The 21,376-nt window shown below is 40.4% G+C and overlaps 1 protein-coding gene and 4 non-coding genes across 6 annotated transcripts in view; all 5 read right to left on the reverse strand.

The window, feature by feature from the left end:
• The window catches only part of LOC125238591 (nucleolar GTP-binding protein 1), a 47,509-nt gene that overhangs the window by 4,134 nt on the left and 21,999 nt on the right, over positions 1-21,376 (reverse strand). The window contains exons 5-12 of one of the 2 annotated variants that reach the window (XM_048145943.1): positions 20,233-20,334; positions 19,094-19,186; positions 15,347-15,403; positions 14,324-14,416; positions 13,167-13,321; positions 6,184-6,325; positions 4,808-4,988; positions 3,281-3,509 (exon numbers count right to left, since the gene is read on the reverse strand). In XM_048145943.1, the coding sequence (XP_048001900.1) occupies positions 3,281-3,509; positions 4,808-4,988; positions 6,184-6,325; positions 13,167-13,321; positions 14,324-14,416; positions 15,347-15,403; positions 19,094-19,186; positions 20,233-20,334 (1,052 nt within the window). Of the gene's footprint in view, positions 1-3,280; positions 3,510-4,807; positions 4,989-6,183; positions 6,326-13,166; positions 13,322-14,323; positions 14,417-15,253; positions 15,404-19,093; positions 19,187-20,232; positions 20,335-21,376 lie in introns of both variants that reach the window. The other variant, XM_048145942.1, reaches the window with a different exon arrangement.
• On the reverse strand, positions 3,848-3,981 carry LOC125238997. Its single transcript, XR_007178484.1, has one exon. It is a non-coding gene; the product is annotated as a small nucleolar RNA SNORA16B/SNORA16A family (small nucleolar RNA).
• On the reverse strand, positions 11,835-11,969 carry LOC125239002. The gene has a single exon (XR_007178487.1). It is a non-coding gene; the product is annotated as a small nucleolar RNA SNORA16B/SNORA16A family (small nucleolar RNA).
• Positions 13,695-13,829, reverse strand: LOC125239001. Its single transcript, XR_007178486.1, has one exon. It is a non-coding gene; the product is annotated as a small nucleolar RNA SNORA16B/SNORA16A family (small nucleolar RNA).
• LOC125239003 lies at positions 17,383-17,517 on the reverse strand. Its single transcript, XR_007178488.1, has one exon. It is a non-coding gene; the product is annotated as a small nucleolar RNA SNORA16B/SNORA16A family (small nucleolar RNA).

A 21,376-nucleotide genomic window follows, 5' to 3' on the forward strand; every position in this document is an offset into this window, starting at 1 on the left:
CTAAGCAAAACTTGTACTATGGGGTGCTAAGCGACGATACACATACTTAAATAGATAAATACATACTTATATACATAGAAAACATCCATGACTCAGTAACAAATATCTGTGCTCATCACACGAATAAATGCCCTTACCGGAATTCGAACCCAGGACGGCCGCTCAGCAGGCAGGGTCACTACCGACTGAGCCAGACCGGTCGTCAATGGAAACTACATTCTTGCAAAATAAAGGTTTCTTTCTTTCTAAACTATAATTCTGATAGTATTGAAGGCTACTTAAAAAATATTCTTGAGCGCAACGAGTGATTTTAAAGTATCCTGAGATTCTAAATAGAATCCTGAGCGTAGTGAGGGGTTCACTTACCGAATTTGTATAGCCAGTTGCTTGATTTCTTTCATGGTCTCGTCTAATTCTATCTTGGGCACGGCGTACATGCCTAGTTCCCTCAACGCCTCCTCTCGCTCCAACTCAGCCAGTTTGTCGAATATCTCCGAGTCGATATAATCGGCGATGTTGATACCAACTTAAACGATTCTATTATAGAAACTCACCGGATTTAAATGGCGAGTCGCTTGATTTCTTCTAAAATAGAATCCTAAGAGTAGTGACCAGTAGCGGCTTGCCCTAAAGTGCGCTTGTGCGGTGCACTCCCAAAAATAATCACAATTAAACTATAGTAATACATCAATTATGGTACCTCAAATTAATGTATTATACTATATAAAAACTATCGCAAAAAAGTCCAATCAAACAATTACTTATATTTCTTAAAAGTTCATTATACAGTCTATATTAATCCGCCAATTCCCTTCCTATACAATTTCATACGCACCGCGCTCAACGGAGCGCTTTGAATTGCGCTCCTATGGAGAAATATTCAGTACATTCTCTAATACGAAATTCAGTAAGAGCGAAAGAGAAGTTTAGTCATAGCTCCGCGCGTGAGACAGAAGATTATGTATGAAATATTAGGTAAATCTGGAGCGCCGCTCCTAGGGACGTTTGACCACAGAGCTATATCAAGATAGAAAGAAAAAGTATCATATTTAGTACCGTGAACGGCAGTCTGCTCGACGATTGGATGTCAAAATTAGTTTTCCATTGCGGTTTTAATTTGACGAGCTCGATTTGGCGTGCGTTCAAAACAAACGACCTATAAACATGAAATAAATGCTAGAATAATGTGTATGTAATGATTGTAATGAAAATAAATTGATTTGTTCTTAGAGTACGAGCGATGTAAAAATAAGCCATGAATTCAAACTCGAGTCAATTCACATTTGTGGTATCAAGTATTTATCTATTTATTCAACAGATTAAAAAGTATGCAACACAAATTAAATTACAAATACATTCATGCAAAAATCTTAAACTAACTTATATTATAAATATTCTAAACTACATTAATAATTAACTAGGATAATCCAATCATAATAAGAACACCAATAAATGCGAAATGTTACACGATCGGTCTCCCTGTCAACCGCCAAGCTTTTTCCTTCTATCTCGATATAGGTCTGTGGGTTTGTCCTTGATTACCGTCTCGGTTGCATCGCGCAGGCGCGAAATGCGTCGCGGTCATCCGCGACCCGCGTATTTCGCGCGCTATTTTGTTAATTGTTAGTAAACAATAGATAAGTTTTATTTTAAGGCACGCGCGGGAATACAATTTTGCCTTATTTTGAAACCGTTTAAATTGTTTCTATTGCAAGTGTGTGAGAATGGATGGATACAATGTGACATTTATAAAAGAGTGTGAAAAACTTTTGCAACGCGATTAGAATTAAAAGCTAAAGGACCACCGCGGCCCGACCTTAAACTTACGCAAATATGTTTTTCAAAAACCAAAATTTTACACGTGTTTTTAAAACGGAACAATATGAAAAAACACCGTGGTTATGTGGATGTGAAAAAAGTGACAAAAAACAGTTTGTCACTTTTTCACATCCACATTTCCATGTCTTTTATTTGGAGCGGGCGCGGACGGCGGAGGTGGTGAGTCTGCATGGAGCGATAGTGACCGTCAGTGACTTATCGCATCTTTCGATAAAAATAAAAAAAAACATTCACAATCCCGCATTCATTTACTGAATGAACTGCAGTTTTCGTCTATTCATTTTTATGTTTTACTGTTATTAACCCTGAAGCTGGGTAGCTATATAAACTAAATAAAGAATATTTTTCACTGAAATTTAAACTTATAGTTCAGGCATTTGTTGGAAAATTGAAGGAAAGAAAAAAAATGCATCTCTGAGCTAATTTAATATGATTTAAATTTAATCACATTGAATAAGTACAAACAGGAACACTAGACTTTATGCCGTTGTAATAGGAATTACAAATACACAGTTAATAGTGTTGATTATGTTATGTAGGCTAGGTACATACACGTAGGACCTTGGGCCTTACGATGATTATTTGGGTGAACACCCACAAATTACAGCCGCGAGCCGCCTCTGGTAGTGACGGATTCTAAAGAATCTCGAGATGCTAAAAAGAATCCTGAGCATAGAGACAGATTCTGCATTCTGAGATTCTAAAAAAAGAATCCAAGATTCTAAAAACCGGCCAAGTGCGAGTCGGGCTCGCGCACAAAGGGTTCCGTAGCAGCAAATATAATAAACCAATAACTTAACCAAAATTACAGTTAAATCAACCTATCTCAAAAACTATAAGAGATACTTTGATCAAACCAAAAATCGTTGAAAGAGTTAATTAGCATGCATCACCTCTATTTTTTTTAGAATTTTATACCCCGTAGTTATAAAAATAGAGGGGGGGGGGACATACTTTTTACGACTTTGAGAGCTGATATCTCAAAAACCGTTCACTTTAAGAAAAATGTTTTTTAGAAAACTTTATATCATTTTAAAAGACCTTTCCATTGATACCCCACACGGGTATGTACATCGAAAAAAAAAAATTTTCATCCCTCAGTTACATGTATGGGGGGCCCCACCCCCAATTCTTTTTTTTACTATTTAGTGTCATAATTTTGTAGCGGTTCATACAACACATATTCCCATCAAATTTCATCACTGTAGTACTTATAGTTTCCGAGTAAATCGGCTGTGACAGACGGACAGACGGACAGACGGACAGACGGACAGACGGACATGACGAAACTATAAGGGTTCCGTTTTTGCCATTTTGGCTACGGAACCCTAAAAAAGAATCCGAGATTCCAAAAAGAATCCTGAGTTTCTTAAAAAGAATCCCGAGGTTCTAAAAAAAAGAATCCAAGATTCTAAAAGGGTGTTTTTCATAGAAAACTTACCGAATTTGTATAGCCAGTTGTTTGATTTCCTTCATGGTCTCGTCTAATTCTATCTTCGGTACTGCGTACATGCCTCCCTCTTCCCTCAACGTTTCGTCTCGCTCTAACTCGGCTAATTTCTCGAATATCTCCGGATCGATGTAATCGGCGATGTTGTGTCCCTCCCAGAACTCTGGGATAGGGTCGTAACGCTCCTCTTCGGCTATATCTGTGTAGTTCTTCTTTAAGTCTGGAAATTAAAATAAAATAATTTATGATTTGGGTTTTCTTTTTTTGATTTAACATACTACCCAACGAAAACCAGCTGGGTGGGACAGCTGCGTGACCGGAGGGGTTTGGGAGAGGGGGGGGTTGCGAAAGTGTTAAATTACGAGGAAAATAATCATCTAGCGTCTCGCGAGCGTAGCGTAGGGCCAACTGTATGGCAAAGCCTGACGGCGCGACGTCGACGCGGCGTCTTTTTCCAGTGGGGGGGCCCTAATTGAAACTGTTTCAGTTGCCGTATATTTATCGTGTTAATTTTGTTATTTTCGTGTTGTATCCAATAAAATATATGTATAAATAAAAATGTGTATTTGACATGGGTAATGCACGATCCCATATTGTCAATGCGTCGTGCGACCATATGCCAAATAATACTGTGGGCCGCGCTTTGACTGACGACAAACATGGAGTTTGACTCAGCTTCGATCGGGCCAAATAATAATTCATAATGCTTTATTTGCGATAGATATAGTGTTTACAGATCTGAGTCAAAAATATCCATACTAATATTATAAACGGGAAAGTGTGTGTGTCTGTTTGTTTGTCCGTCTTTCACGGCAAAACGGAGCGACGAATTGTCGTGATTTTTTAAGTGGAGATAGTTGAAGGGATGGAGAGTGACATAGGCTACTTTTTGTCTCTTTCTAACGCAAGCGAAGCCGCGGGCAAAAGCTAGTTCTATAAGTCATAAGTATATCAAAGGTCCCCATCGGCTATTCAAAATGGGGATATTCCTTCTTAGACGGAAAAGGTGAAAGTGGCATTTTTCTTTCTCGCTAGGGAGGCAAGGAACCGGTTTATTTTTTACCGGTTAAAATCGGTTTATTTAGATTTTACTCCGAACTTTGTAAAGAACGGGAACGTTATGAGAACTTTATTTTTAACCCCCGACGCAAAAACGTGTCTGTCTGTCTGTCTGTCCGTCCGTCCGTCCGTCGGTCCATCCGTCCGTCCGTCTGTCTGTCTGTCTGTGTGTTTGTCTGTCTGTCTGTGTGTGTGTGTCTGTCTGTGGCATCGTAGCTCCCGAACGGATGATCCGATTTCGATTTAGTTTCATTGTTTGAAAGCTGAGTTAGTCGGGAGTTTTCTTAGCCATGTTTCATGAAAGTCGGTCCACTATGTCGCGGTCGGGGGTTTTTTCAAAATTTTAATTTTGCGGTTAGTTTATTAACTTAAACAGTAAACATGGTAATAATTTTGTATCAAAAACACTTTGTTCATCCTGATAGGAGATTACCCAGGAGTAAAAGAAACTCGACTTACCCAGCACATAGTCGTCTCCCTCTTCCACTTCGATTTCTCTCTCAAGTTTCCTCTTCCTAGCCTCTCTGTCCGCCGCCGCTTGTTTCTTGGCCAGCACCGAAGGGGGGATAACTGGGGGGCGTTCTTTGCCATCACGTGGGGCCGGCGTCGCCACGTGCAGACGGTTTAGGATGCCGTCCACCTGTTGGAGAAGGAAATTAATATTCTTTTTGTATTTTCTTGTAAATTATTATTCGAAAAATCGTATGAAGTTATTATTTATTTATTTAATCTTTATTGTACGCAAAGAAAGAAAACCTACAATATAAAAGGTGGACTTCATGCCAAACAGCGTTCTCTACCAGTCAACCTTAAGACAAAGCAAAGATATTGTGGGCGATGCTACTAACAAACTTTTACATATATACAATTATCGTAAACGGTGGTCAACGAATATGGAAATGAAATAGATCTAAAACGTACGTATAAAACACGTGTGCATTGATAATTACACACGAGGCACACTCGTATCATAATGTACTATTAAATCATAATGTAATAGAACCTAATATGTAACCCATTTTCCACATGCATAAATAAATCATTTCATTTAAATAATACATCTTTATTTCATATACAACTAGGGAACAAATCAAATTATTTTATTGAATATTTTTTGATTTTTTTTTTCAAGTAGTCACACTACTATATATAAATTATAAATTGAAATAGATATCATACACGAAAGAAAAAACGACAAGGCCCACTGGTGGCCGAGCCGGGAATCGAACCCGGGTCTTCACCACTAGAACACCCGCCCGCCTTCATTTCCATTTCATGTAATTTTTTTTTTTCAATGCTTGCAAATATTTGTGTTCATTTACAATGTTTGTATTTGACATGGGTAATGCACGATCTCATATAGCTTATGCGTCGAGCGACCATGTGCCAAACTTACTTTTTGGCTTCGTTTTGACTGAAGTTAAACATTATATTTAACACAGCTTCTCCCGAGCCGAAACAAAAAACTTACTTTTTACTAGCGTCTTAACTTTTACGGTTATCGAGTTATTAAAAAAATAAAGATAACTACTGAACACGTGTGTGACAGCCTTTACCAATTCCTAATGTTATTTGTTTTGACATGTGCCGTTAATCACTTGACACTGACTTGAATGTTATTAAGGATCTCTCACACTAATCAATTCATTTATTACTTATGAAAATGATGAAAATTTTTTTTTAGGAATTTAACTGTGTGATATACAGGGTGGTTCCTGATAATGAACCTAGCTACGTGTCGAATTTAACTGAAAACAAAAAAAACACGGTGTAGATAGTTGTATTCACTCGTTTGTCGATTCCATTCATGTCAGGTGTAGACTAGAGTATGTTACCTTCTTAGTCCGCATTTTCTCAGTGACCCTGTGCCCGAGCAGCCTCTCGCAGGCCTCGATCTTGACCTCCTGAACTCCTTCGTCGGTGACCGTGGAAGTTCTCATCACGGGGACCGTCGAGAGCTCAGAGTTTGAGTCAGCGCTGCAAAAAAATATTCATTTAATTTGTCATTAAAAAACAACAGTTGTCAACATATCGCTATTATAAAAAACACCACTGAAAGAATTTTTACAGATTTTTTAACCCCCGACGCAAAAACGACGGGGTGTTATAAGTTTGACGTGTCTATCTGTCTGTCTGTCTGTCTATCTGTCTGTCTGTTTGTCTGTCTGTCTGTGTGTGTGTCTGTCTGTGGCACCGTAGCTCCCGAACGGATGAACCGACTTAGATTTTTTTTTTGTCTGAAAGCTGAGTTAGTCGGGAGTGTTCATAGCCATGTTTCATGAAAATCGGTCTCCTATGTCGCAGTCGGGGGTTTTTTCAAAATTTTAATTTTGTAGTTAGGTTATTATATAAGTATCATCAAAAGTTTGACGACCGGTTGGGCCTAGCGCGTAGCCTGCCTGCTAAGCCGCGGTCCTGGGTTCGAATACCGGTAAGGGCATTTATTTGTGTAATGAGCACAGATATCCTAAGTTTATTTTTTTTAAATTAAATGGGCTTACTCTTGGCCACAGAGTAGCCAAATGCAAAGTCGTGACCTACGATGGAGTGAGCTCGCCCAGAAGATGCCTGTTCACTCTTGATTTGAAGGTTGCCGGGTTATATGAGCTCGGAAATATAGCTTGAGTCATGGATGGGTACCCACAGTTGGAAATATCCGTGGACACAGTAAATAAAATACTAGATAGTTTTCCAATGTATATTTGTGCGGCCGGCCGACCGCACAGGCAAACGAACTGAACCAAACTGACATGTTTACATTGTGTGACATTGTCTAGAAGACGATTCTATTCAACCAGTAGAGTTTATAATGGTGCACATGCGAACTTCATAGTTAATAAACTTACGTAGGTTCTAACATTGGCCCTTGAACCAATATAAACTCATGTACATCACATACATTAAACACATAGTAATCTAAGCAAATACATTAGACACATCCGCTGTCTAAAAACAAAACATTACCTACAACACAAAAACAGGCATAGCAAAGGTATCAGTAAATTTCGTAAAGTATCCGTAACATATAAAACTACAAATAGTCAAAACATACATGAAACGGATCTAAAACAAACTATACCTTCACAAGTATATAGTATATTGCTTAGAGCCAAGTCACTTATTTAATGATACAAATAAATGACTAACAAACTTATCATGTTTTTCTTTTGCTAACGGTTTCGTTAAAACATCGGCCACCATTTCATCAGTTGATAGGTATTTTAAAACGACAGTACCTTCCTCAACGATTTCCCTGATGAAGTGATGCCGTACATCGATGTGCTTCGTTCTGGCGTGGTACATAGAATTAGCACACAATTTCAGTGCAGACTGATTGTCATTAAACAAAGTAATCCTATACTGTACCCCGTAAATTTCGAACAGAAACTTGCGTAGAAAGAGAGCCTCTTTACAAGCATCTGACAGACACATGTACTCACTCTCCGTGCTTGAAAGAGCGACTGTCTTTTGTCTCCTACTCTCCCATGAGATAGTAGAATTTCCGATTTTGAACACAAAACCGGTATAAGATCGGCGATCGACCTCATTTGACGCAAAATCAGCATCAGCATATGCGACGATGTCTAAACCTGACTTCTGAAAAGTTAAACAATGATTAAGCGTACCTTTCAGATAGCGAAGAACGCGTTTCGCCGCTTTCCAGTGGTTCTCGTCGTACGCGTCGTTGAACTGGCTGAGTGAGCTGACAGCATGCGCAATATCTGGTCGCGTACATACCGCTATGTACATTAGACATCCTATCAGGCCTCTGTAGTCGTGCGTACAATCTTTCTTTGTAGATTTCACGAGCTTCAGACCTGTTTCCATAGGTGTTCGCGCAGGTTTGCAATCCGACATATGAAATCGTTCTAGCACCTTCTTAATATAGCTTGACTGGTCTAGAGTAATCTCGTCATTCTGTCTGCAAAGCCTCATTCCAAGAATGTGATGAGCTGGCCCTAAGTCTTTGATTTCAAAGGCCTTCTTTAATTTTTCTTTGATTCCAGCCGTATCTCGGCAATCAGCTGAAGAAAACAACATTATGTCATCAACATAGAGCGCAATTATAATAATGGATTTCCCGCTCGACTTGACATAAACACAAGGTTCGGAAGATAAACGTTTGAACTTCATTTTGTTTGTCAAAACGCCATTTATTTTCTCATACCAAGACTTCGAAGCTTGCTTCAGTCCGTATATGGCCTTATTCAACTTGTAAACTTTATCTTCTTGGCCCTTAATCTTATAGCCTTCTGGCTGCTCCATAAAAACGGTTTCTTTTAAATCTCCATTCAAAAACGCCGTTTTTACATCAAGATGCTCGATATTCATGTTATGTTCCGTTGCTAAAGCTAGTAACGTACGTATAGTGGAATATCTTACTACAGGAGAAAAAGTTTCCTCGTAATCAATACCGTATTTCTGGGTATAACCTTTTGCAACAAGGCGCGCTTTGTATCTCAGTATTTCCCCATCGAGGCCAAGCTTTCTTTTAAAGATCCACTTGCATTTGACAGGCCGTTGCTTCGCATCGCGGTCAGTCAGAGTCCAACACTTGTTATCGATGAAGGATTTATACTCTTCTGCCATCGCGGCTTTCCACTTACTCGCATCCGGGCCACTCAGTGCCTCGCGAACTGTTAGAGGGTCCCCTGTGTCACTGCATACAGTGTTTGCTATATTAGCAGACTCAAACTCACTCGTTCCGTCCGTAGAGTTTTCAAAGTCTTCCAGTGTTGAATCTCCTGGGACATACGTCTCATCCGCAGGGTCATCTGGGGTCTCACTGCTGCTCTCAGAATCATCTGTTGTAATGTCGCTGTTATCTTGAGCGCTTTCATCAGATATTTCTGCGGGCTCTTGGGGTAAAACGGGTAAAGCGGGTTGCACCTGAGTATTATCAGCGACAGTTACATTATTCGTCAAACTAATCTGAGTGTAACGTGAACTGTCATACTCATCCGATGAAATGTCATTCCAAAAAGCATGTTCTAGAAAAATCACGTTTCTAGCTTTTATGACAGTCTTCGGGTTCTCCGGATCTATCAGTCTGTAACCTTTTGTGTCGTCACAGTATCCGGCAAAAATATACTTCTTACTTTTGGGATCCAGTTTGTCCCGTTTGTGCTGAAGGGCATAAGCTTGACAGCCAAAAATGCGCAGGTAGCTAAGATTCTCCTTTTTACCTGTCCACTTTTCTTCTGGTGTACTGCCCATCACAGCCTTAGTCGGAGAGCGATTCTTAAGGTAGACGGCGGTGTTGACCGCTTCTGCCCAGAATTCCTTTTTCAAGCCTGCTTCCTGAAGCATGCACCTGGCTTTCTCCGTAACGCTTCTTATCGCGCGCTCCGCGACTCCGTTCTGAGCTGATGACCTTGGAACCGTGGTCTGATGTCGAATTCCATGCGCCTTCAGGAACTTCTGAAATTTAGAATTGACATATTCACCACCATTGTCACTACGAAGAACTTTTATTTTCTTATTGGTTTGGTTTTCCACGAGAGCTTTGAATTCTTTAAACATCTCAAAAACCTCATCCTTCCGCCTAAGAAAATAAACAAATGTTTTTCTTGACAAGTCATCAATGAACAACAGGAAATATCTTTTCCCACCTATGGACGGACACGGTAGTGGTCCCATGACGTCACTGTGAACTAACCCAAGGATTTCCTTAGCCCTGGTCTCAGATTTCTTCGGAAATGGCAACTTAGTCTGTTTACCTAAAATACAGGAAACACACGACTCAAAATTATTGTTGTCATAAGAAATACCAGTAACCATACCTTTTCTCAGTAACTCCATACTGCGGGCGTTCAGATGAGATAGACGTCGATGCCAAACTTGTTGCGTTGACTGGCTTCCAGTAGCAGGGAACTGTGGCGCTTGCTTCACGCTCACGGCAGCAGTCGGCACCGCTACGCTGTCACCTGTACCCAAAGACAAAGACATAGCCTGCGAAGATGGCTCGCTACACACAGCAGAAAGAGTTTCGATGGCATCGAGTTGATAAATACCATCCCTTAAAGTAGCTGTAGCTAAAACCTGCCCTTTGTCAAAAACTTTACACACGCCAGAACGAAACACAATTTCGTAACCTTTCCTATCCATAGCACTAACAGATAATAAATTTGCAGACAATTTAGGTACTAAGTACACATTACTTATAGATCTCACACTATTGTCCTTTAACAAAGCTTGAGCAGTTCCTTTCCCAGCTGTCAATAAGGCTTCACCATTCGCGATATATACCTTCTTTGGTTTATCAGTAGTAAAATCTGATAAAAAGCTGCGATCGTTGCAGAAATGCTGTGCCGCACCACTGTCGACGTACCAAACGTCACGGTTGGCTCCTGCGGCCAATGCAGTAAGCATCGTCTGGCTTTTCTTGCCACTCTTCTTGCCGTCAGAGTTTTCTGGACAATCCTTCTTGGTGTGTCCACTCTTTTTGCATCTGAAGCATTTAATTGGGTTGCGTGCTTTCCGAGTTGCAAAAGCCGTAGCATCTTCACTTTTCTCATTGCGTCTTGAATTTTCTAGAAGCAATTTGGCTTTAACATTTTCGCTTGACAGTGACGTGTTCGAATTTTCTAGAGCCATTATCAACGGGTCGTAATCGCTTGTCAAGCCACTGAGTAAAATCACGGCCACGAAGTCATCTTCCAATGCCTTCCCGATGTCGCTCAGCTGTTGCGATATATCCATGACCTTGTTGACGTAAACCTCCATGCTACCACATTCGCTCAGTTTGATGGCGAACAATGTGCGTAGCAGTCCGAGCCGTCGTGACAAGCCTCGGTCCTCGTATGCCTTTTGCAGGTTGCTCCACGCTTCGCGAGCCGTCTTGGCATTTCTAATTTGTGGAAACACACAAGGCTGTACGTTTAAGGCGATTTTCGCGAGCGCCTTCTCCTGCTTCTTCGCGTCTTCATTTTTATTTTCAGGCGTGCTTATACACTCCCAAAGATCATCGTGGATAAGCACCATCCGCATCATAAACTTCCAAGATGAATAATTCTGTATTCCAGACAGTTTTTCGATGAAAACATTCTGACTGGCAGATGCCATCTTTTGTTTTTGTTGCGAAAATTTTTGAAAAATAATTTGATGAAATTTCACGCGAACACTTCGGAAAATTATTACTATCGTAGAAAATTTACTGCACGCTCTGCTACCAAGTTGGAAATATCCGTGGACACAGTAAATAAAATACTAGATATTTTTCCAATGTATATTTGTGCGGCCGGCCGACCGCACAGGCAAACGAACTGAACCAAACTGACATGTTTACATTGTGTGACATTGTCTAGAAGACGATTCTATTCAACCAGTAGAGTTTATAATGGTGCACATGCGAACTTCATAGTTAATAAACTTACGTAGGTTCTAACACCCACAACACAAACCTTCTTGAGCTTACCGTGGGACTTGGACAATCTGTGTAAGAATGTCCTATAATATTTATTTACATGAAAGTAAGTCAGTATGTGTTTGTATTTGACATGGGTGATGCATGATCATATATTAGTTATACGTCGTGCGACCATAATGTCAAACTTTACTGTTGGCCGCGCTTTGACTGACCTCAAACATGTGGCTTGATTCAGCTTCGATCGGGCCAAAAGATAATAAAAATTATTTAAGCTTAGTAAACTATCATTTTCATGATATATACCTTTCGAAAATTCAACTTATTCCACTGTGACTGGGTGGCCTAAAGGTAAAGGCACTTACCAGGATAATAAATGGTTGCTGGTTCGATTCCAGCCCTGTAGCCTTAGTAACATTTATATCATCATCCTCCTTGCGTTATCCCGGCATTTGCCACGGCTCATGGGGGCCTGGGGTCCGCTTTGACAACTAATCCCAAGATTTGGCGTAGGCACTAGTTTTACGAAAGCGACTGCCATCAGACCTTCCAACCCAAAGGGTAACTAGGCCTTATTGGAATTAGTCCAGTTTCCTCACGATGTTTTGTATATTTATTTTGGTTTGTTGTAGATTAGCTTTATAATCTCTCTAATACTTAATTGACAGGGTTCTTAACACAGTGGGCTTCCAACTCTTCGATGAGATGCCTCTTGGCCGGAGCAAGGTCTTCAGACCGGATAGCTTCCATATTGTTAAGAACTATGATTAGTCCATAAGGAGAAACCATACTGTTCTGTTCTACCTAAGGTATGGCCATAAGCCTTTAAGAAATTGCCTATACTTAGAAAATTCGACTTATGCTACTGCAAACACACACTAACTCCGTATAGACGGATAAAGTCTAAGAAAAAAACGTACCTCAATGCCCTAGAGAAAAAGGTACGGAGGGCTAGATGGCGTTACACCTTTGGGGAACGCTCGGATAGATGGCGCTAATATTAATATTTGACATTTCAACACATATCAAGCTAACAATATGGGCCAAATTGTCAAAACTGAGGTTCAAAATTATTAAACCTGTGTCGAGAGATGGCAGTCTATGTACTGTGATTACACATTTTACTTCTACAGTAACTCTCTATAATACTCGATCCTCTTTGGCTACTGTGATCGAGTGGACGAGGAGTAAAGGCACTTGCCAGGATAACCGATGGTTGCTAGTTCGATTCCAGCCCTGTGCACTTAGTAACATTCCCTTTGTATATGAAATTTACAATACAATACAAATACTCTTTATTGCACACCTACAACAAAACAAACAAGGAAGCAACACGAACAAAGGTAAACAACAGGCGGTCTTATCGCTAAAGAGCGATTTCTTCCAGACAACACAACATTGACAATTTATTTTGGTTTGTTGTATAATTTATCTCTCTAGATAGATACTCACTTGACAGGGTTCTTAGCACAGCGGGCTTCCAACTCTTCAATGAGCTGCCTCTTGTCCGGAGCCAGGTCTTCAGGCCGGATAACATCCATCTTGTTGAGAACCACGATCAGTGGCTTGTTGCTGAAGAGTGGCTTTATGCTCTCGAAGAGAGATATCTATAAGGAAATAAGTAATTTTTATTTTATGGGAAAACTAGCATTTGCCCACGGCTTCGCTCGCGTTAAATCCATGGGAAAGTGTGTGTGTCTGTTTGTTTGTCCGTCTTTCACCACAAAACGGAGCGACTGATCGACGTGGTTTTTTAAGTGGAGATAGTTGAAGGGATGGAGAGTGACATAGGCTACTTTTTGTCTCTTTCTAACACCCCACTTCCCTAATATAGGGGGCGGAACTTTGTACGGAGCTTTCCAAATCTAGTAGAGAATAAAGGAAAAGGTTTTTTACACACACATGCGTCTGTATTACCAAACGGGATAGACAGAGCACATGAAACAGAGACAGAGACATGAGTATGTATATTTTACAATAAAATGTATTTGATATGGGTAATGCACGATCAGATATTGAATAAACGACGTGCGACCATAATATCAAAAGTTATTTTTGGCCGCGCTTTGACTGACGACAGACATGTAATCTGACTCAGCTTCGAACGGGCCTGTTTTTTTTCTAAGCTATATCAAAGAGGATCAAGTATTATAGAGAGTTACTGAAAATGTGTAATCATAGTGCATAGACAGCCATCTCTCGACACAAGCTTAGAACTTTTAAACCTCAGTTTTGACAATTTGGCCCATATTGTTACCTCGATATGTATTAAAATGTCAAATATTAATATTAGCGCCATCTAACCGAGCTTCCCCAAATGTGTAACGCCATCTAGGCCACCGTACCTTTTTCTCTAGGGCTTTGAGGTACGTTTTTTTCTTAGACTTTATCTGTCTATACGGATATAGTTACATATGTCTTTGGCTATCGGCTATATATATGATGTATGTTAGAGAGAGAGAGAGCGACATCTCACCTGCTCCTCTATACTGTGGCCGCACTGCTCTGAAGGGTCGATGAAGTACAAGATGGCGGCCCTGAGATGAGCTAACGCCGTGACAGCTTGCATCTCCATCGCGTGGTGTTAGAGCGAGAGAGCGACATCTCACCTGCTCCTCTATACTGTGGCCGCACTGCTCTGAAGGGTCGATGAAGTACAAGATGGCGGCCCTGAGATGAGCTAGCGCCGTGACAGCTTGCATCTCCATCGCGTGGTGTTAGAGCGAGAGAGCGACATCTCACCTGCTCCTCTACAGTGACTAAAACTTACGGTAGATGTCGCCAGAAGTATAGACTTATATAGTGGACATTTATATTTTTGGTTAAAAATTCACTTTTTACACTTTTGGAACTATACAACTCTTACGATAGATGTCGCTAAGTACCTATAGAGCCTTGTGGAAGAAATATTCGCTCTTTTTGACGGCGTCTCGATAGATATTACTTACGGTAGATGTCGCTAGAAGCACCTATAGATGTTGTAATGTTGGAAATATTCGCTGTGCTGGATGGGGTCTTGGTAGCTCAAATGGAAGAGCACTGGGCTAGTGCTCTAGTTATCATGGGTTCAATTTTGACCCAAGACTGTTTTTTTTTTTCTAATCTATAATGTGTGTTAGAGCGAGAGAGCGACATCTCACCTGCTCCTCTATACTGTGTCCGCACTGCTCTGAAGGGTCGATGAAGTACAAGATGGCGGCCCTGAGATGAGCTAGCGCCGTGACAGCTTGCATCTCCATCGCGTGGTGTTAGAGCGAGAGAGCGACATCTCACCTGCTCCTCTATACTGTGCCCGCACTGCTCTGAAGGGTCGATGAAGTACAAGATGGCGGCCCTGAGATGAGCTAGCGCCGTGACAGCTTGCATCTCCATCGCGTGGTGTTAGAGCGAGAGAGCGACATCTCACCTGCTCCTCTATACTGTGCCCGCACTGCTCTGAAGGGTCGATGAAGTACAAGATGGCGGCCCTGAGATGAGCTAGCGCCGTGACAGCTTGCATCTCCATCGCGTGGTGTTAGAGCGAGAGAGCGACATCTCACCTGCTCCTCTATACTGTGGCCGCACTGCTCTGAAGGGTCGATGAAGTACAAGATGGCGGCCCTGAGATGAGCTAGCGCCGTGACAGCTTGCATTTCTATCACGTTCCTCTCTTCCAGGGGATGGTCCAGGATTCCGGGAGTGTCGATCACCTGTGGAATCATAATATAGTGTTAATAGTATTTTGTGCAACCGGCGTAAGGAGGTCAAACAAGACGAGTGGCGTGGGTAACAATTTGAGGCGAAGCCGAAAATCCATACTAATATTATAAATGAGAAAGTGTGTGTGTCTGTTTGTCCGTCTTTCACGGCAAAACGGAGCGACGAATTGTCTTGATTTTTGAAGTGGAGATAGTTGAAGGGATGGAGAGTGACATAGGCTACTTTTTGTCTCTTTCTAACGTGAGCGAAGCCGCGGGCAAAAGCTAGTTGTTAATAAAGACGCCACGAGTATCTTTAGACTCAGTTAAACACCGTTACACCGCATACAATACTTTTTCTACGGTCATTAGACCACATAGTTTTTAATAGTTTTCTAGAATAACTTTCGTAAAATTCACACTGTTTCCTGTATTTTGACGCGAAGGTTTGCACTGTCAGCGCAGCTGCCCAAAGCCTTCCCGCGCACGCGGCGCAGTATCGTTATAACAATGCGTTGCCATGGTTACAGAGCCAAACAATGCGTTTTCAATTTTTTCGTTACTGCGCGCATTCGCGGGAAGCCGGCGGACGCTGGCTTGGGGAATAGACTTTTATGTAGGGTTTTAAAGATCTGTGCACGACCCTGTAAATGACGAACAACAGTTCGCGAGTAGAAAAAAGTTGTATAACCACGATTTAGTAACCCGATTTTCATGAAACAAGGCTAAGAACACTTCCGACTAATACAGCTTTCAGACAAAAAAAAAACTAAATCTAAATCTGTTCATCCGTTCGGGAGCTACGATGCCACAGACAGACGTGACTCACGTGATGATGATGTACGTGCGAAAATGTCATTTGAGCTTTTACTATGTATCTATGACCTGAGAAATAAATGCATTGAAAATATGCTTAATATTCAACTAGGGCACAAATCTAATTATTTTATTGCGATTCAGCGAGGAAATGCTGCCAGCATCTTGGGCACTGCCTCTTTGGACTTAGATTTTTAGTTTTCCTTTTTTTTAATTGCCTAGCTTATGATATTTATTGTATGGAATTTTTATTTAAGTTTTCTTAATAATACTAGTATATTTGACTGAAATTTCCAAATTGGAAGGGCAAAAAAATATTTGTGAGTGTGCACGGGAAAACTTCCCACTTTGTCGATTGCTATAACGCCGCTTTGTCTGTTTATTCATATAAATATACAAGTAGGTAAATCTCGCCTTAATGGTAACCGACAAAGTGGGACGTTTTACTAAACACACTCACATTTTATGTTTTCTTGTCACACTATTAAAGTGGCCGGGTGATTAATTAATACAGACGTTAGCCATGTAATCTAAAGGACGGTTGTAAATATTTGATGTGAACAGCGAAATTGCATGGACAAATTATGAATGAATTCATTGATAAATTTGCCAGCACTTTTGCAACACAATGTACGTTTGGTAGTGTCATTTGTACTAGTACAGTCACCGGCATAAGTAAGTGATGATTTCTGTACCTTGTCACATTAACATCTTGTTTGAAATGTCATACGAAGTTGTCAAGTGATTAAAAGCGACAAGGTACAGAAATCATCACTTATTTTTGCCGGTGACTGTACCATACCTACACGTATATTTAAAAATATCGCACTTGCATCAAAATGTACAAAATCAGTATGTTTTAATAACCAACAAGTCATGTTCTATGAGGTTTGGTACAAGGGGATCCAAGATACAAAAACTGAACAAAAAAACAAGAATTTCACAAAAAAGCAATCAATTAACCGGGCAGTTATAATGGCGTTCAGTTGACTGATATGTTTTTTTTTCTCTGTCTTTTATTCATTTTATTGCTGTCTCTTTTTACTATGTTGCGATTAATTTGTGTGTCTCCTTTAATCTGTATATTATGTGTGTTTGGAGTTTGCCAAATAAATGATTTATCTATCTATCTATCTATCTGATAGACTGACTGACTTTTTTTGAAGCTAAGTTAATTTTGTATTTGACATGGGTGATGCACGACCATATATTAGTTACACGTCGTGCGACCATAATATCAAACTTTACTGTCGGCCGCGCTTTGACTGACATCAAACATGTGGCTTGATTCAGCTTCGATCGGGCCAATGAACAAATGTAGGCTTAGTAAATTATTATTTTCATGAGATAGACATTTGTTTGAGATCTAAGCACGGTAATGCGCAGGCCAAGTTCCAGCAGCAGGCCGCGCGCATGCCGTGCACTATTTACACGAACCGTTTCGACCCAATTTTGACCCCCTGTAGCTCAGTCTATTGCAAGTACAGAGGTGAAATTATACCTACGTAATCCCAAGTTCAAATTTAGAAATACAGTCAACCAATTGGAACTCTACGCCACTATAAAACTATGTCATAGTGAAGTTATAAATCAGATTGTAAGAAATCTCTTACAGCTTGTCATTTTGACATGGTTGTAGTGATAATTTTAGATATTTTTAACCAAGTACCTACGTATTTTCACAACTATACCATATTTTAAGTTGCATCTAAACTTGGTATTGGATTGGATTTCAACCCTTTTTCAGGGGAACAATTAGCCGACGGGAACTTGGCCCCCTTTTTAACGGGTATGTTTTTGGTGAGATAGTATTTACTATACCAAACGACTATAAATGTTTAAAATTATTTGAAGATTATTTTATTTATTTATTTATGATTTAGGAAGTAATTTGTTTGAATGTTTGATGAGTGATGACTATGGCCTGATTTAGACGGCGTGCGAACTCGCATGCGATTCTAGTTACATTGCGGACTGTTGAGGGTACATGCAATTTTGCACAGCCATCAAATACCGCAATGTAATAAAACTCGTATGCGAGTTTTCGTACCGTCTAAATGGGCCCTAAACCTAGATATTTTTCTGGCACGAACGTCAAGTTGTAAGTGCTAGACAAAATATTAACATCGACAATCCTTTTATCGATAAATAGCCTTACATAAGGTTATTAATTACCCCTCATAATAATCCCTAAAATCTTGAATAATCATGTAAGAAATTATGTAAACTATTAAAATATGGTTAGATATATTATTATTGTCCATTTATTTTCAAATATGTGACATTTTTATAAAACATTAATGTTATTTACACATAAATTCAAGCCTATATTCCCTAAACGGGGTACGCAGAGCACATGAAACTACTCATCAGTGCCATGACAAAAATTAATGACGTGTTATGTAACTTATCGATGAACTAAATATCGGAAGGAAGTCACTACTTCGTGCCAGAAAAATATAAATATATATTGATGATACAATATTTTCATATTGAACAATAGACAAATATAATTGAAGAAGATTGAGAAGCGCTGGTGGCCTAGCGGTAAGAACGTGCGACTTTCGATCCGGAGGTCGCGGGTTCGAACCCCGGCTCGTACCAATGAGTTTTTCGGAACTTATGTGCGAAATGTCATTTGATATTTGCCAGTCGCTTTTCGGTGAAAGAAAACATCGTGAGGAAACCGGACTAATTCCAATAAGGCCTAGTTACCCTTCGGGTTGGAAGGTCAGATGGCAGTCGCTTTCGTAAAACTAGTGCCTATGCCAAATCTTGGGATTAGTTGTCAAAGCGGACCCCAGGCTCCCATGAGCCGTGGCAAATGCCGGGACAACGCAAGGAGGATGATGATGAGACAAATATAATAGAAGATTGTTTGTTTACCTGCCACCTCAAGTATTTGTAGTCTGTGTGTCCCACGTACAAGCTCTTTGTCGTGAACGCGTATGGTTGCACTTCCACGTCGGCGCGGGTTATCTGAAATATAGTAATAAAACAATAGTTATTTGTTATACAAGGGGGCAAAGTTGTATTTTAACGCCGAGTGTGAAATTGAAAAACGAGCAAGTGAAAGGATTCTATAGTTGAACCACGAGCGAAGCGAGTGGTTCGAGAATAGAATCCTGAACTTGCGAGTTTTTTAACACACGAGAAGTAAAATACATTTGCACCCGAGTGTAACACAAAACTTTTCCCCTCACTATAGCGAGGAAACTACAACGCAAAAAATGCGTTTAACACTGCTTCCAGTAGTGCCACAGGTGGTAAATCATCTTTATTACTAGATTCACTTACTTTTATCAATTTTAAAGCAGTTAATTTGTCTTTATTCAAGGTCAAATTACTTTACCCACTAGTGGATAAAATGCGTTTTTACCCGCTGGTATTAAAGGACAAAACACGTGTTTCCGAGCTAGTGAGGGGAAAATAAATATACGTCTTACGACAAATTCTGGTTATTGATCATAGAGGAATAAGTAACTAAACATATTTGAAACAAGGGAGAAAGAACAGAAAAGGTAGGAGGTAGGGCATAGCGAATGTTATTCCGCTTTGTGTGGTAGGGCACAGCACAGTGGATATCGTCTCGCTCGAATCTAGAGCAGAGCCCAACTGGGGTAGTACCTCCGCCTTACAGAAGACCGCAGCCAAATAGCACTAGACCCTACTCATAGTGTTGTGTTCCTGTCGGTGAGTAAGGCTGCCAAAGCTCAACGAGGGTGTGGTGTGCTGATGACGGGAGGACCTACGGAACTGACTTATTCCGTCTATTGTCCTTTGAGTCGTCGGCAACCCGAACCTTCCTTAGAACTTGTACACTCCTTTTTGCTGTGTATTTAACACAGCAAAGGGGGATGTACAAGTTTCTAATGGGGTGGCAACGCGCATGTGACACTCTTTGAGTTGCAGGCGTCCATAGGTTACGGTGACCGCTTTCCATGAGGCGGGCCGTACGCTTGTTTGCCACCGACGTTATATAAAAAAAAAAAAAAAAACAGAAAAGGATATAATATTATATGTACCTTGTTGATGAAGCTAGATTTGCCAACGTTGGGGAACCCGCAGATGATGATAGTCCTAGTGTAGGGGTCGATGGAGGGCAGACGGGCTAAATGCTGCCTCACCTGAAGACGTACAATAAAAATCACTCACTCAGTCACTGACAGAATGGTTTTGAACGGTGGAATGGTTGGTTGGAATGTGTGTTATCACAGAATATATAATAGTACAAGTACAGAAGGCCCACTGCTTTGATGTTTCCGAAATGCCGCCTTTTTAAATACCTACAACATTCTTACAAAGAAACGAGCCGCACGTGCGCGGCGTCCGGTGATAGGGTTACCAATGGATCTAAACGAATTAATACTCACATTAAATGTTATACTATTATATTCAAGTCTTGAGTACTTTCTAGGTATATACGCTGTATTTATATATTTTTGTTCAAGGTTCCAACATCACAAGCCTTATTGAACTTTTCCGTGGGACTTAATCAGTAGTAGATCTGTATAAGAATATCTTTTGGTATTTATTTTATTCAATATGTCTATTTAATTAAGTATTATTAGCCATTCCACCCGCGGACATCGCTTAAAAAAACCTCGCGACGTAAAGTAACAATAGAAAGTGCGAACGTGCATTCCGTGAGAATGCGCGCCACCCCTGAGTAGGCCGCGAACTCGCGGCCGCCAGGATATACTTGTAGCGCGGCGATAGGATCGCGGAGTGAGCCGCCCCTGGTGTTATATTTAAATAGATAGATAGATAAATCATTTATTTGGCAAACTGCAAACACACACAATATACAGATTAAAGGAGACACACAAATTAATCGCAACATAATAAAAAGAGACAACAATAAAATGAATAAAAGACAGAAAAAAACAAACAAACAATAGTAAAAAATAAAAGTACAGAATACAATTGTGTGCGTTGCAGCAGGACACTAACTCAGCTTTCAGACAAAAAAAACTAAATCAAAATCGGTTCATCCGTTCGGCAGCTACGATGCCACAGACAGACACACACACAGACAGACAAACAGACAGACAGACACGTCAAACTTATAACACCCCTTCGTTTTTGCGTCGGGGGTTAAAAAGGGTCTCGACTCAGTGATACGCTTCGCTCTTTCGACCAAAGCACTGATTTTCTGCCGGAACCTAG

This window comes from Leguminivora glycinivorella, chromosome 24, assembly GCF_023078275.1.
Source record: "Leguminivora glycinivorella isolate SPB_JAAS2020 chromosome 24, LegGlyc_1.1, whole genome shotgun sequence".
NCBI lineage: Eukaryota > Metazoa > Arthropoda > Insecta > Lepidoptera > Tortricidae > Leguminivora > Leguminivora glycinivorella.